Source organism: Eleutherodactylus coqui, chromosome 6, assembly GCF_035609145.1.
Source record: "Eleutherodactylus coqui strain aEleCoq1 chromosome 6, aEleCoq1.hap1, whole genome shotgun sequence".
In the NCBI taxonomy this organism is placed as follows: Eukaryota; Metazoa; Chordata; class Amphibia; order Anura; family Eleutherodactylidae; genus Eleutherodactylus; species Eleutherodactylus coqui.
Window position 1 is genome coordinate 36248816 of NC_089842.1, and position 17266 is coordinate 36266081.

The 17266-nt window shown below is 44.2% G+C and overlaps 1 protein-coding gene across 1 annotated transcript; it reads left to right on the top strand.

Annotated features, from left to right (window-relative positions):
- Window positions 1–387: 387 nt before the first annotated feature.
- On the top strand, window positions 388–15471 carry LZIC (leucine zipper and CTNNBIP1 domain containing). The gene is made up of 7 exons (XM_066606586.1): window positions 388–432; window positions 3357–3464; window positions 6180–6315; window positions 12992–13090; window positions 13200–13295; window positions 14350–14431; window positions 15158–15471. Exons 2-7 carry the CDS (start codon window positions 3364–3366, stop codon window positions 15214–15216), a joined length of 573 nt encoding a protein of 190 aa, XP_066462683.1. The 5' UTR covers window positions 388–432; window positions 3357–3363; the 3' UTR covers window positions 15217–15471.
- The last annotated feature ends 1795 nt before the right edge of the window (window positions 15472–17266 follow it).

Below are 17266 nucleotides of genomic sequence, written 5' to 3' on the forward strand. Positions count from 1 at the left end.
GATTTTTTTTAAACAGGGGGAAGGAAATAACGAAAAAGGAAAAAAAAAGTGGTGGTCACTAATGGGTTAAGACACGGGTGCAGCAGGGGTCAGTTTGCGCTACTGAAACCTCTACAAAGTTACTATGAGCAGAAACACTAGAGCAGGGCAGGAGGGACACGAGCCGCATCAGTGACTGCAGCCATAAGACACGTGTTCAGGCTAGCTGCCAGAGATGTTCTAGCTGCCTCTGTACTACAGCCTCCTCCTGCGCCCCTCCAGCAGCGGTACACCCCGGTACTCACCAGCCACATGGGGGACACTAATAAACGCTGCACAAGGAGGAAAGGTTCCTTCAGATTGGAGGAGAGCGCGTCCCGCTCGCCTATTGGGTGGCTGGCGGTGACGTCATCAAGATGCGCGCTGCCCGGCTGAAGCCAGCGCAGGAGTCAGGTAGGGAGGAGTAATGTGGCGGCGGCGCTGCTGGGTGTTCTATTGGTGCCCCCAGCTGGGTGTGGCGGGTACTGCCCTGCCCCTGTGCCCCCTGGCTCGTTTGGTTTGGGATGTGGGTTGTCTCACTAGTAGCACAGCATGCCATACATGTAATAAGGGTTGGTGTGTTGCATGTGCTACAAGCTGGGCACATATGTAATGAATGTGGTCTGTGTCTGGCACACGTTAAACATGCAGGTCCTTCCGTTTAGTGCACACGTATGACATTAACCAGCGCTTGTGCGTATACGTCATACATGCTAGGTGCGTGCGCGATATCAGGCTTGCCAATCTGCGGTTTTCACGTAAATGCGTGACGTTTTTGATTAAAAACTGCATCGCCCCTGTGCAATTGTGATGTTAACGCAGGAAAGGAACGCATGTGGTTCCCATTGACCTCAGTGGAAAGCGTCGCACTCGCACGCACATCGCACGGCCGTCATGTCAGCGCCGTGCGTTGTCTTTTAAGGCCCCATTGTAAACAACGAGCGGGCGAGGCGTTCCGGAAGATCATGCTGCGATATTTTCCTTGCAACGAGGCTGCGTGAAAAAAAAACCGCATGTGTGCACGAATCCATATTCACGCGGGTTTTGTGCGCATTGCAGAAAACCTGTGTGAGAATCGTTCGTGTAAACGCTCCCTTAGACGCGGTACAAGATGCCACCGATGCCTTCAGTGAGCTTTTCATAAAGGCGCATATGATAAACGCACGTTCATCTAGGGCTGCCGTCAAACTCGCTGTTTTTACCAGTTTTTTTTTTAACAGTAGGGGAGAAAAAACAAAGAAAAATTTTCAAAAAATGCACAATTTTTTCGAGACCGCCTGCGCTTTTTAGAAGCCTAAGGCCACTCCCACACAGGCAATAGCAAATGTGTTTCCACTAGGGCAGAGCCGCGTCCAGTTGGAGCGGTCACCTGTTTTTAGCGCAGACAAAGCAAGTGATGTCACCCCTTTCACGTTCTCCCTTCTCGCGGGGCATAGAACGCTGCGTTCAGAGACAGGGTGAAACGGTGTACACCGCTCCCCATTCACATTAATAGGTGACTAGAGATGAGCGGGTATACTCGCTGTGGCACATTACTCGAGCGAGTAGTTCCTTAGCAGAGTATCTCCCCGCTCGTCTCTAAAGATTCAGGGGCTGGCGGCGGGTGACAGGTGAGTTGCGGGGAGGAGAGAGAGATCTCCCCTGCCGCCCCCCGCCGGCCCCCGAATCTTTAGAGAGGAGCGGGGAGATACTCTGCTAAGGCACTACTCGCTCGAGTAATGTGCCATAGCGAGTATACTCGCTCATCTCTATAGGTGACGCATCAATTTTAAGAACGCTAAAACGCCTGAAAATAGAACAGACAGAGCTGTTCGAAAAACGCAGCATTAGAAGTGCTGCACTTTAGCGCTCATCTGAGAAGTCGCACTGAAAAGAATGGAGGCGACATGCAGCGTCTAGAGCAGAGCTTGGAACACTGCGCCATACATTGTAAAAAGAGGCCTCTGTGAGAGCGGCCTGAGACCAGCACTGATCTCCAGCAGTCCTAGTAATATGAAGGGGGCAGCGGCAGCCATGTGTGACCACCAGTCCATTCATTGAGAGCTTAGAAACTCCTGTTGTCCTGATCATGGAGGCGGTTGGGCGACCACCAATCGTAATTATCCACCATCGTGTGGGTAGGGGAGAAGTCCATTTTGTTTTCCATGCTTTGTTTTCCATGCTTGCAGCTGGTGTCCCGCTGAGAACTGCCAGGGGGATACCAGCTAAAAGAACTCTATCAGCAGTGGATAAGGCTCATCGCTCATTTCTAGCTGGCTAGAAATGAGCGATGAACGTACAGTGTACGATGGCCGCACATTTAGAAGCAACGATTATCGCTCAAAAGACGGCTTTGGAGTGATAATTGTTGTGTCTAAATGGGCCTTAAGGTTTTTGCTTTCAAGTTGCAAATTAACTAGTCCAGAAAAGTGGCGTCTGTGGGCAATCTGGAGTTGTACATTTAGCTGCGCCTGCTGCAATGTAATTACATAATGGCCCATTAGTAAATGTAACCCTCCCGTACCGGCTGATATAATTATAGCCTCAGGGTGCGTTCACACGAACGTATATCGGCTCGGCTTTTACGCCGAGCCGATATACGTCATCCTCATCTGCAGGGGGGGGGGGGGCTGGAAGAGGCAGAAGCAGTGCTCTGAGCTCCCGCCCCTTCTCTGCCTCCTCTCCGCTCCTCTGCACTATTTGCAATGAGGAGAGGTGGGACAGGGGTGGGGCTGATTCTTGGCCATTAGCCCCGCCCCCATCCCGCCTCCTCTCATTGCAAATAGTGTAGAGGGGCGGAGAGGAGGCAGAAAAGGGGTGGGAGCTCAGTTCCTGCTTCTGGCTCTTCCAGCCTCCCCCCCCCCCCCCCCCTGCAGAGAGAGACAACGTATATCGGCTCGGTGTGAAAACCGAGCCGATATACGTTCGTGTGAATCCACCCTCAGGCGGAGATCTTCGGCCATCACATGCGATTCATCACCAGCCAGGAGCTTTCTCTCTCCTCACATGCTGATCATTTACTGGAAGTCCGTTTCTCAGTTCTCGCTGCCATTCCACCAATTAGTATTAGCAGGCCAGCTCTTAGGAATACGGTACTCGCCTGTGGCTCCCAGGTCCATTGCTGGGGACCAGAAGACATCCTTACATGTGGTAGTCCTGGAGTGCAATGACAATATATTCCATTCTAGCACTTGTGTAGAACATGGCCACACTGGCCTGGAGATTCAGTATGGCCTCCTTTGGCAGGGCAAAGCTGAACTGAAATGTCACAAGTTTGGTTGCCTTTGAATTCCAAAGTTGACTTGTAAGATCTTTGAAATACTGAGATCTTTTTCTAACTTGTCATTTACTGTTCTTAGTGACAACATGGCGTCAAGAGGGAAGAGCGAAACCAGTAAACTCCGACAAAACTTGGAGGAGCAGTTGGATCGTCTGATGCAGCAGCTTCAGGACCTGGAGGAATGCAGGTATTGTAGTACTTTGTGGTGGCGGCCGTCTGGAAGAAACTGCTAACAGTGCTGTCCACACCTACAGCAGGTGCAGCAATTAGCGGTGGGGATCCCGAGGAGCAGACCCTTGCGATCAACTATTGATGATCTTACTAACTAATCTTACTTATTAATATTGCAAAATGAGATTCTCAAAGCACAATCATTAACAATCCCTCGAAGAAGGAAGAATGGGAAGCATTTAAAGAGACCAGGATGGATGAACAACTTAATCACATGCTAAAACGCAAGAAAAAAATGAATCAAATGGAGAGAGAATCTAATGCTGTCTGCAGAAACTGTAGGACAAGTGTCAGGAAAAACTAAAGCTAAGTATGAATTGAGACTTGCAACAGAGGCCAAAAGTGATTTAAAAAAAAAACATTTTGGGGGTATGTCAAAAGCAAAAGAAAAGTCAAAGAGGCTATTGGATGTTTACAGGATGAAAATGGTGAATTCATTAAGAATGATGTTGAGAAGGCCAAACTTTTAAATTCCTATTTTGTATCTGTTTTCTCTCAGAAAGTAGATGTAGCATCAGCTGATTTCCCCTGTGCTATTGGGGGAATAAAAGAATGCAGGCTATCTGTAAGCAGAGAGATGGTGAGGGAACACTTAGCTAACTTAAGTGAATTCAAGTCTCAAGGTCCAGATGAATTACGTCCTAGGATACTAAAGGAAGCAGCAGAGGTAATTGCTGAACGACTCGCCATAATCTTTGAAAATTCCTCCAGAACAGGAGAAGTCCCAGAAGATTGGAAAAGGGCAAATGTTGTCCCTATCTTCAAAAAAGGGAAGAAGATGGATCCAGGAAACTACAAACCTGTGAGCCTGACTTCTACACCGGGAAAGATCTTTGAACAAATTATTAAACAGCATGTATGCAAGTACTTGGATGAAAATGGAGTAATTAACCAGAACCAGCATGGGTTTGTAACAAGCAAGTCATGCCAGACTAATCTAATTTCCTTCTATGACAGAATCACCTACTGGGTTGATCAGGGAAATGCGGTGGATATAGTATATCTTGACTTTGGTAAAGCATTTGACAAAGTATCTTATACCGTCCTTAATGAAAATATGACCAAACATGGGATCGACAAGACAACTATAAGGTCTCTTTCACCCAGGCGTCTTTGCACTGCGTATTACACGCACAGATTGTGCTCACATAATACGCAGTGAATAGAGCCCATTGATTTTAAGGGATTCATTCACATAAGCGTGTTTTTCACTCGATGAGTAGTCGTGTGACAAAATATGCAACATGACATATCACACCGCAAGAGCCCATTGAAATCAATGGGCGTACGCGTAAATGCACATGACATATGCAAAACACCTGCATATTTGCTACACGTATACGCACTAAATCAATGTAATTTTGTGTGCGCAAACGTGGTGCATTTGGGCACACAAATACATGCCGGGGCAGGCAAAATACATGGGGTAAGCGAATTTAAATAGTGCCAACATGCAGTGTATTTGTGCAGTTGAAATGCACTTACTCCGTATGAACAAATCCTTAGGTGGATTTACAATTGGCTCAGTGATTGTACTCAAAAAGTGGTCAGACATGGCTGCACATCAAACTGGAAGAATGTGTCAAGTGGGGTACCACAAGGCTCTGTCCTAGGCCCATTGTTGTTCGACATTTTTATAAATGATCTAGATGAGGGAGTTGAGTGGGAACTAATCAAATTTGACGACACAACACTAGGAGGGATAGCAAACACTAGGGGAGAGAGAGAGAGAGTATTCAAAAAGATCTAGAAAAGCTTGAACAGTGGGCAGCTACTAACAGAATATTTAACAAGGAGAAATGCAAAGTTCTACATCTGTGCAAGAAAAATGAAAAAAGCACATATAGAATGGGAGGAATAGAGCAGCAGCACATGTGAGAAATACTTGGGTATACTAATAGATCATAGACTGAACATGAGTCAACAATGTGATGCAGCAGCCAAAAAGGCAAACAATTCTGGGATGTATTAAGAGAAGCATAGAGCCTAGATCACATGAGGTCATTATCCCCCTCTACTCTTCCTTAGTCAGACCTCATCTGGAATACTGTGTCCAGTTCTGGGCACCCCATTTTAAAAAAGACACAGACGAACTGGAGCAAGTTCAGAGAAGAGTTACCAAGATGGTGAGCGGTCTGCAAATCATGTCCTATGAGGAATGGTTAAAGGATCTGGGAATGTTTAGCTTGCAGAAAAGAAGGCTGAGAGGAGACTTAATAGCCGTCTACAAATATCAGAAGGGCTGTCACAGTGCAGAGGGATCAGCCCTATTCTCATCTGTACAAGGAAAGACTAGAAGCAATGGGATGAAACTAAAGGGAGGAGACACAGATTAGATATTAGACAGTGAGGGTGATCAATGAGTGGAACAGGTTGCCAGAGGAGGTGGGGAGTTCTCCTTCAATGGAAGTGTTCAAACAAAGGCTGGACAAATATGTTTCTGGGATGATTTAGTGAATCCTGCACGGAGCAGGGGGTTGGACCCGATGACCCTGGAGGTCCCTTCCAACTCTACCATTCTATTAGGACAGCAGAATGTATATTCACTCATTCACATTTGTCCATTATCTGTTGACTGTGATAGCAGCAGTTTTGACTGCAGCTTGATGAATAACATCGCTGTGCCATGTGTGATCTTGTTATCCTATATTATGCTAATTTTGTTTTTCAGAGAGGAGCTGGATGCTGACGAGTATGAAGAGACCAAGAAAGAGACGCTGGAGCAGCTGAGTGAGTTCAACGACTCTTTGCAGAAAATTATCGCAGGGAACATGACGCTGGTGGATGAGCTTGGTGGGATGCAGCTGGTGAGGAAATCTATTATGTCAATCAGCAATCCACAACTGGTGTCTCTGCTGCATGCTGGGAGTTGTAGTTTTGTAATGGTTGGAATCCCCTGCCAGAAGCTGTCTAAAGCCCCCCGGAATCTCTGTAGTAAATGACATGTGACTATGAAACACCTTTAACAACTTCACGGAAGAGGGCATGAATGTCCACCCCCTGGTGGTGAGGGGTGTATGAAGCAGGCCCAGGAGCTGAGCCTACTTCATATGCGGTGGGTGTCAGCTGTCATCAGACCACAGCAGCCGCAATCAGAGATAAATCTCGTTGTGGCTGTTAAGCATTTAGATACCGCTGCTAATTCTGGTTGTGATATTTAAAGGGAACCTGATATCAGCTTTGAGCCCCATAAACTACATTATGGGGCTCAAAGTTGATGGCACAGGGAGCCCAGGGAGTGTTTCATACTCGCCAGATGCCCCATTTCTGCCCTGTGTCCCTGTGAAGTTGTTGCGCGCACACATAGCGGGACCCTTTTCAGCTGGCTGTAGGTACACACTCTCCCATCCATCTCTATAAAAGAGCACACAGCTGGCTGAAAAGAGTCATGTTGTCTGCACACAGCCACTTTCCAGTGACAACGAATGAATGGGGCGCCCAGTGAGTATGAACTACAGCTGCCCGCACTCTCCATTCCATCGTCTTTCAGCCCGATAATGTAGTTTTGGGGCTCAGAGATGATGACAGGTTCCCTTTAAATGACCAGACAGAGGAAAGGAGCTCCCACATCTGCAAAGGGATCGCAGGGTGGTGTTCGGCTGTCATGGTAGCCTTTGGGGCCTTGTGAAGGCCCCCTGGGCTGCCATTTATTTCTGCCTATTAAGACGCTCCTGTGGTATGTCTTAAAGGGGTTGTCCCGCGCCGAAACGGGGTTTTTTTTTTTTTTTTCAACCCCCCCGTTCAGCGCGAGACAACCCTGATGCAGGGGTTAAAAAAGAACACCGGACAGCGCTTACCTGAATCCCCGCGCTCCGGTGACTTCTTACTTACCTGCTGAAGATGGCCGCCGGGATCTTCTCCCTCGGTGGACCGCAGGGCTTCTGTGCGGTCCATTGCCGATTCCAGCCTCCTGATTGGCTGGAATCGGCACGTGACGGGGCGGAGCTACACAGAGCCGGCATCCTGCACGAGCGGCCCCATTGAGAAAAGAAGAAGACCCGGACTGCGCAAGCGCGTCTAATTTGGCCATTAGACGCCGAAAATTAGTTGGCTCCATGGGAACGAGGACGCTAGCAACGGAGCAGGTAAGTGAAAAACTTCTTATAACTTCTGTATGGCTCATAATTAATGCACAATGTATATTACAAAGTGCATTATTATGGCCATACAGAAGTGTATAGACCCACTTGCTGCCGTGGGACAACCCCTTTAATATGTTTGCAGACATACAATATACTGCAATACTGAAACGTTGTAATATATTGTATAAGTGATCAGATATTTACTTGTTTAAGTTCACTACAGGGACTAAAAATAAGTAAAAGTTTTTCTCATTATTGCAAAACAGAAAAAATATTGTAAAAAAGAAAAAAACATTTCCAACGGCTGCAGACTAGGTATCAATTGCCTAGATCACACTTTTACAAATTTCCCCAAGTCAGGCATGCACTGCAAACACAGTTCTCAATCTCAGGGAACTACATATCACATTATTTCTTAACTCCTTAAGGACACTGCCCTTTTTTTTTTTTTCCATTTTCGATATTTTTTGTTTTTTTCCTCCCCCCTCCCCCCCTTTAAAGAATCGTAACTCCTTTATATCTATTGACACAGCTGTATGGAGGCTTGCTTTTTGCAGGACGAGTTGTATTTTTCAATGGTGCTATTTAATGTACCAAATAATGTACTGAAAAACTTTAAAAAAATTTTAATTGGAGTAAAATGAAAAAAAAAATAACATTCCATCATCTTTCAGTGCATCTTGTTTCTACGGAACACAAACTGCAGCAAAAACGACATGATAATTTTATACTATAGGCCGATACGATGACTACGATAACAAAGTTGTATAGTGTTTTTTTTTTTGTTTGGTTTTTTTTTGTGTTTTTTTTTTTTTTGCTGTACTACTTTTATATTTTTTCAAAGACACTTAATTTTTTAAAAATGTCTTTTCTGCCGCCATCTTCTGCGCACAATAACGTTTCTATTTTTCCGTCAACGCAGTTGTGTGAGGGCTCATTTTTTGCGAGACATCCTGTCGTTTATATTGGTACCATTTTGATCGCTTTTTATTGCATTTTTTCTGGGAGACAGGGTGACCGAAGAAATGTGCATTTCTGTTGTTCTTTAATTTTTTTTTGGCTGACTTTCACCGTGGGGGTTAAATACTGATAGAAGAAATCCTTTGGTAGATCGGACTTTTACAAACTCTGTGATACCAAATATGTATTTTTGTTTTATGATTTAGATTTTTTTTTATTATACATATGGCAAAAAGGGGCGATTTAAACTTTTATTACTTTTTTTTTCTCTTTTTACAATTAGTGAAACTTTATTATTCCTATTTTTACTTTTTTTCTCTTTTTTTAGCCCCCCTAAGGGACCACAATGCTATAGCATTACATTATACTGCAATCTGACAGACAGTCTATTAAGCGACCCCCACGGGTATGCCTTGATGGGCAGTCTGCTAAGACAGCACTGGGGCCTTTCAGAAGGCCCCCGGCTACCATGACACCTGCACAGCTCGCTGTGATCTTATTGTGGGGGGAACCCAAACAGGACCCCCGTACATCATTCGAGGGATTTAAATGCCGCTAACAGTGGCATTTGAAGGATTAATAGTGCTGATCAGACGCGCAGGTGTCAGCTGTAATAAACGGCTGACGCCCGCGGTGTATGAAGAGAGGTTAACCCACGATCTCCCTTCATACATACTGCAACACTGTAGGACGTAAATGTACGTCCTGGAGCGTTAAGGGGTTAATAGGCACTTTGCGCTCCCAGGGCTTTATATTCACATTGTATTCTGACCATATCTCACTCAGAACATCCCAGACAACACCTCCTGCCCTGTTAGAATGGAGAATACTCAGTCGGAAATAAACTGACGATACTCATCAGGATTTGTTGGAATCTTCATTATTTGTTTTACCAGCGGCAAACAACAAAACGGTCCAATTATATATAATAAACCAATATTATCTGACTCCAATAAGGCTACAGAAATGGGTAGGACTCCAACAACTTGTATAAGATGAACATGTAGTCGCTCGGACTTTTGGCACATGATATGGGAATGCCCAGTCATCCAGAACTTCTACAGGGGTTCTCTTAGAGATCCTAGGAGTCCCGGTCCATACATGCCCTGAAATTCGCCTATTTGGGATGCTAGAAGAGGAACAATGGCAGCATCATATCAAACTCTTTCTGGGAGAATCATTATTCCTGGCCAGGAAAACAATTGCCCTAAGGTGGATCATAAAAATCCGTCACTTTCTATGTGGGGGAAGACTGTTAACTCCGTCATACCATATAATTACCGTATATACTCGAATATAAGCCTAGTTCTTCAGCACATTTTTTTGTGATGAAAAAAAACCCCTCGGCTTATACTCGAGTCAGGAAATGCTTAAAAAAAAAACCTCCATACTCCCCTCCCAGTCGGTGGCGGTGCGCAGGCTGGTGTGTCTCTGCGGCGGTGCGGCAGACTGCTTGAATTCTCTCCGCTGTCATCCCCTGCTGTCCTCTTTGCTCAGCTCTGCCATCCCCCGCCGTCAGCGCTGTGTAAGTAAAAGCTGTGATTGGATCGAGCGTCAGCCAATCAAGCTGCTTTAGAATTCTCCCCATTGTCCTCTCCCTGCTCTGCTTTTAAATCCCCTGCCGTCAGTGCTGTGTAAGTAAGTGCTGTGATTGGATCGAACGCCAGCGCTTACTTACACAGAACTAACAGAGCCAAGCAGAGAGGACGGCGGGGAGAATTCAAGCAGCTTGTAGCACAGACACAGATGCCGGCTGGAGGGTTTTTTTTACCTAGTATTTACTTGAGTATGTCTCGGCTTATACTCGAGTCAATAAGTTTTCCCAGTTTTTTGTGGTGAAACTTATTGTCTCGGCTTATACTCGGGTCGGCTAATACTCCAGTATATACGGTATATAGTCTGTAAAGGGTGGAAGTGCCCTAATAAATTTGAGAAGATTTGGGTTCTATGGTGTAATTCCCCCTTATAGTGTACCCCCTGCAGATGATGACTTCATCTATACTGGGACTTTGGCAGATCCCACGCTCAAATACCAAATCTTGAGATGCAGTCTGTGAGATCCAGAATGTTTAGCCCTGATATTGTTTCTCTCTCTCCACCTACTGGGTTCCGAGGTTCCAGACCTTTTCTACAAAAGTGTTATGAGCAATAAAACTGTCATGTACTGTCATTTGTAATTTTCTAACAATTTTGTATGGTAAAACCTCAATAAAAGGGTTTAAAAAAAACCAAAAAAAAACCAAAAACCCTTTCCCCATTTTTAACATAAATAAAAACAAACCGGTAAACCTATTTGGCATCACTGTATCCGTAAAAGTCCGATTTTTTTATTGTATGTTTTTAAATAATGCATTTATGCTGTATAGTGAACGACATCAGAAAAAAAACCAAAATGCCAGAATTGTAGTTTTTTTCGGATACGCTGTCTCAAAAAAAAAAAAGTTATTAGCAATCAAAAAAGTTGTATGTACCCTAATACTTTATCAATATGTACTAAAGGTCATCCCTCAAAAAGCTAGCCTTCAGATCAACCCATCAACGGAAAAATAAAATATGGTGGTGAGAAGTTGGTGACAGAAAGCAATTTTAAAGCAGTTTTTTTAAAATGGAACAAAAAAAAAATGTTGGAATTTGCGTAATCGTAAAACAAAATAAATTCAACATATCATTTTTGCAGCTCTTTGTACGCTGTAAATACAGACCACAAAAATGGTAAAATTGAATTTTTAAGTTCTCCCCACTTGAAAACCTTTTTAAAAAGATTTGCAGTCCATTAACCCATTATGTATATGGCGCCTGGTCCTAGGCTTAAAGGGGTTGTCTCGCGGCAAACATCAAAATTTTACATTATCCCATTCCCCCTGTCACCCCCCTGGCATAAAATAGCAAAGTAAAGCGGTTTTTAAACCGCTTGCTACTCACCGATGTGATGAAAGATGAACTTATAAAATTCTTCTCCCAAGATGGCCGCCGGTCCTTTCCCAGGGATGCACTGCGGTTTTCTCCCATGGTGCACCATGGGCTCTGTGCGTTCCATTGCCGATTCCAGCCTCCTGATTGGCTGGAATCGGCACACGTGACGGGGCGGAGCCACGCGATGATGCGTAGAAGGGGCGGAGCCAGAACGCCGCTCGTGCCTGGACCGTCCAGAAGGGAGAAGACCCTTCTGCGCAAGCGCGTCTAAAAAAAGCAAGAAGACCCCGAAATTAGACGGAGCCATGGAGACGGGGACGCCAGCAACGGAGCAGGTAAGGGAATAACTTCTGTATGGCTCATATTTAATGCACGATGTATATTACAAAGTGCATTAATATGGCCATACAGAAGTGTATAACCCCACTTGCTTTCATGAGACAACCCCTTTAAAACCCCGCTGATAGTAAAATTAACATTTTCTGCCTTTTCCTTCCCCGAGTACACAGCGCTCAATGAACACTGTGTACTAGAAAGTTAAAGTGGAAGGGTTTCTTCCATTGCGGGAGCCGGGGGGGGGGGGGGGGTCATGTGACTGCCTGGGTTCCCTGCTACAGCAGAGCTGGAGGGTCATACTAGACCCTGGCCAGCTCTACCAGTGACTAATGTCACTACAGGGGTTGCTTTCCCCTGTAACTGGGGCTCCTATGGATGCCCCAGCTACAGTGGGAAAGTGTCAAATAAAAAAAAAGTAAATAAAAATTACAGAATAAAACAACAATATATACATAAGAAAGAAAATAACCCAAAGCTGATGCCAACCAAAACCGTCGCCGTGTGCGCCTTGTAACCCAAAACCATAATATTATATATCAAAATGTCCGAAACAAATAGGAGTCCGTTCCCGTACTTTATTGAGCATAAATATACTACATTAAAAAAAACTATAAATGTTAAAAAAAAAAAAAAAAATTTATTAGCATTTTACCCTCAATAAATCTAAAAAACGGAAAGAAAGAGTCAGGGAGAAAGATATTTAAAAAAAAAAAATCGCCTTCTGTGTCACGGGAAAAAAACTCACTAAAAATAATTTTGGCAGCTAAAGGAAACAAAATAGGGCAGTAAAACCGCCACATGGGTAAAATCCCTAAAAAGTGTCCGGTCCTTAAGGTACAAAACAGCCTGGTCCTTAAGGGGTTAAATAGTACCCTTAAAAAATACAGCTTGTCCTGCAAAAAATAAGCCTGAGATGGATATGCCAACGGAAAAATATTTTTTTTTAAATTTTTTTTTAAAGCAGGGAGTAAAAAGCAAAAGTGTGAAAATGAAAGCTTGCTTGGGAGTGAAGGGGTTAAAGGAGTTATAGCAGAATTAAAGTCTGATTCCTGGAGGTCTCATCGTTGAGGGACTCATTCTAAATAATTAGTGATTTCCCTAATGATAGGATTCCCCATTTCTGAAATGTTCCTCGGATGTCGCCATTCCGTCACCATCACAGAAATCTAATATGTCGTGTTTTGTCTTCCAGGCCATTCAAGCAGCCATCAGCCAAGCGTTCAAGACCCCAGAAGTTATCCGAATGTTTGCCAAGAAGCAGCCTGGGCAGCTGAGGACGCGGCTAGCTGAGGTCAGCACTCATTCTGGTTTTCTCCATAATTATAACCAGGCCGATAGAGGACTTTTATCATGATTTTGTGGGAAAAAATGGTCTAAAAGTTCTTTCTTTAAATTTACAGATGGATCGAGATTTAATGGTGGGTAAATTAGCCCGAGATGTTTACACCCAGCAGAAAGGGGAAATCCTGACCGCTCTACGGAAACTGGGGGAGAAGGTATAATATCTGCAGGGTTCATACACGTCATGGAAAACCTGGAATACCTGGAAATGTCGCGGATTTGTGTTTTTTGTCTTGGAATTTTATTTTTAGCAATAATAATCTCTGAGATTCTTGTGTGTTTTTAGTTGGTCGTCCAAAACCATTTCTTTATTCCATCATGATCCAGTATTGTGTTTAACACTAGAGGCCAAAGGAATAAAGAAATGGTTTTGGATAAACAGAACTAAAACACACAAGAATCTCAATAAGTCTTAAAAATACAAAAAAATATTTCAGATTTTGAAGTTTTTGTTCTCAACCGGCCTCTCGTGGTGCCTTCTCACTTGCGAGAAAATTGCGCATTTTTTGAGCGATGCGAGAGTGAGTGAAAGCACAGAATTCTGAAACCAATGATTTCCTTTTTATCTCCCATGTTTCCTATGGAGCCTCCTCTTTATCGCATAACGCGATGCGTTTTGATCATTAATCCTATTGACTTTCACGCTAAAAAATTGCTGCAAAATCACTCAAGAAAATCTCAAGTGGCAGCCATGTTCTTGCGAGGAAAAAGCAGTTCTGACGCTCAAAAATCAATTGTCACGCAGCAATATCATCGCCAGTGTGAAGGAGCCCTAAACCTTTGATTCCGTGTATTTCGAGTTCCGCGAACATCATTGAAAATCAAGATTTTGTCATGTAAAAATTTTTTAGAAAACCTGTATGAACCCTGATCCATAATATTCCCTATTGTCAATTATATCTGTTGTCCTGGAAAAAAAACAAACTAATATTTTGCTGCCTTCATTGACCACTAGAGGGAGCTCGCTACATTGAACTTCATAATAAATCTGAATGCAGTTAGCTCCCTCTAGTGGTGGCTAAAGGTAGACAGAATTTGATCATGGGTTTTGGTGTTCTGTATTGAAAAAAAAAGCAAAGCTCTGGCCTCCGTTAAGGTATATTATGAAAATGATTGGAACTTTAGACCTGTTTTGATGAAAAGAAAATTAAGCAATTGCTGTTCTTTATATATGAGAACTAATTTGCTCACTTTTTTTTTTCTGTTTAGCTGACTCCGGAGGATGAGGCTTTCTTATCAGAGAATGCAGGTGCCGCTCTCAGCCAGTTTCAAAAGGTGTCAGAAGGTTTAGGTAAATCATAAGTTCCATTATACACTCAGTCATGTCTGTTCTTTATAGATTGCCAGCAGCATTACAGAAAGTGTGGCTGATATCAATCACACATACGAATGTGCTGCTGGAGATACATGATCATAAAGGGGCAGGGATACGAGTTGTCTCACAACCTGTTGAACGAAATTGCAGTCGTACCTGTCTTGACATAGTTGATCATGAATAGCAGATTGTATTTAAATGCAGATGTAACCCCTTAAACTGGCATCGATGAGAGACCTATAAGGTGCTTTAACCCTTTCCAATCCGCTGTCTGACGTCTGAAGACATTCTAATTGAAGGCTGTACAGCTCCGATGTCGGAAGACATCCGTCAGGGTGTTCTTACTGTATATTACTGGCCGCTCTGTTTTCGGGGGCCTCTCCAGCATGTCCCATACCGCAGTACTGGCTCTAGCCATCAGATGGCGCCATTGTATAATGGCAGAAAGAGGAAAAACCCCTAGGAAACCCTGAATCCAAAATTGGATTGCAAAAGGTTAACACTGGCCAAATTCACAGGTCAATATAACATGTATTGCAGCTCAATCTAATTCACATGAATGGGACTGAGCTGTTTTATATGGGAGATTTTACTGCATGCTTGTTGGTTTGAATTGCCTTCTTGATTCTGACTAATTTAGTCCCTTTTAGTTCATGGTGCATTCATTTATTATTTTCTTCCTGTGTGTGTGCTGTGTTGTAGGGTCGGGAGACAAGGTTTTGGCTCTGGCAAGTCTTGAGGTGGAGAACACTAAGAAGTAATGCAGCAGGATGGAGCACAGGCGATACATTGGTGTGTTTTACTTTGCACAGATCGGATTTTGATGGCTGGTGGATGTACGTGTTTTGTATCGGCAGTTTTCATACTCTGGGGATTTTCTAGGATCCATCCCGTGAATAATGGCGTCACCGTCCGTGTAGCTTTTTTATTTTAATCTTTTTTACGCATCCTTATTTCATAGGCTCCTTTTTTTTGTAAAGTGACTGAATGTACGAAAATAAATTATAACAATATGAGTATTCTTCTCTTCGGAATAAACAATGGGAATCGGTCTTTGTTTTCCAGAAGGATACTACTAACACACACAGCAAGGGTTTCCCAAGAATGCTTCCACCAGGTTACCAAACTTCCTTGGCCTGTTCGGTCAGCAGATTTATCGTTGATCAAACTTTTATGGGACCTACTGGTACGCCAGCTTCAGCAGCCTATGAGTGTGCAGGATCTAGGTGCCTAGCTGCAATATCTGTGGGTAAATGGTCTGCAGGATAACAGAGCCTCCATGACTGCTGTATCTCATCTTGTATCTAAGCTAGAGGCGGCCCAACAGGGTACTAGAGCCTCCATGGCTGACTGTATCTCATCATGTATCGTGGCTAGACATGGCCCAACAGGGTACTAGAGCCTCCATGACTGACCGTATCTCATCTTGTATCTAAGCTAGAAGCGGCCCAATAGGGTACTAGAGCCTCCATGGCTGACTGTATCTCATCATGTATCGTGGCTAGACATGGCCCAACAGGGTACTAGAGCCTCCATGACTGACCGTATCTCATCTTGTATCTAAGCTAGAAGCGGCCCAATAGGGTACTAGAGCCTCCATGGCTCACCGTATCTCATCATGTATCCAGGCTAGAGGAGGCCCAACAGGGTACTAGAGCCTTCATGGCTGACCGTTTCTCATCTTGTATCCTGGCTAGAGACGGCCCAACAGGGTACTAGAGCCTCCATGGCTGACTGTATCTCAGCATGTATTCTGGCTAGAGACAGCCCAACAGGGTACTAGAGCCTCCATGTCTGACTGTATCTCAGCATGTATTCTGGCTAGAGACAGCCCAACAGGGTACTAGAGCCTCCATGTCTGACTGTATCTCAGCATGTATCCTGCCTAGAGACAGCCCAACAGGGTACTAGAGCCTTCATGGCTGACCGTTTCTCATCATGTATCCTTGCTAGAGACGGCCCAACAGGGTACTAGAGCCTCCATGGCTGACTGTATCTCATCATGTATCCTGACTAGAGGCGGCCCAACAGGGTACTAGAGCCTCCATGGCTGACCGTATCTGATCATGTATCCTGCCTAGAGACAGCCAACAGGGTACTAGAGCCTCCATGGCTGACCATATCTCAGCATGTATCCTGGCAATAGGAGGCCCAACAGGGTACTAGAGCCTCCATGGCTGACCGTATCTCATCATGTATCCTGGCTACAGACGGCCCAACGGGGTACTAGAGCCTCCTATGAATAGTGCAGTTTTTCCCTATAAACTCAACTTTTTGCTCTAATATTATCACTTACATATATCATTATTTCATTCACACATATAAAGTTTCATTCGATTCCAAGAACTCTGGCGCATTACTTTTTTTGGTCATTGAGTGTATTTCCAACATTCATTCACATAGGTGCCAATTTATTTGCTTGAAATACATGAAATCTGGCATGTTGGTGTAGCCATAGAGGATGTAGAGGTTGAAGGTGCTCTGTCACTGAGGGGGTCCTAAGACATTTCTGCCATGTAGCAATGTAAATGGCATGGAATGGTTTGGGAATGTGGGGTGGTCACATCAGGGCCCTATTTTATATCTCTATGACTTGTATGAGAAGGGATAATATACCCACTTAGTAGCTTCCATGCGGCTGAAAACCACACGGACACGTAAGTTTTCAGCTGCTGCGTGGGAGCTTACCCATATCCGTCATTAAGGCTGGCTTCACACGAGTGTAAATGTAATTGCACACGCCTTAGCGCAATTTATTTTACGCGCTCATTGGCTTATTTAACCGTACTTTTTCTGCTCGCAGGGTATGTT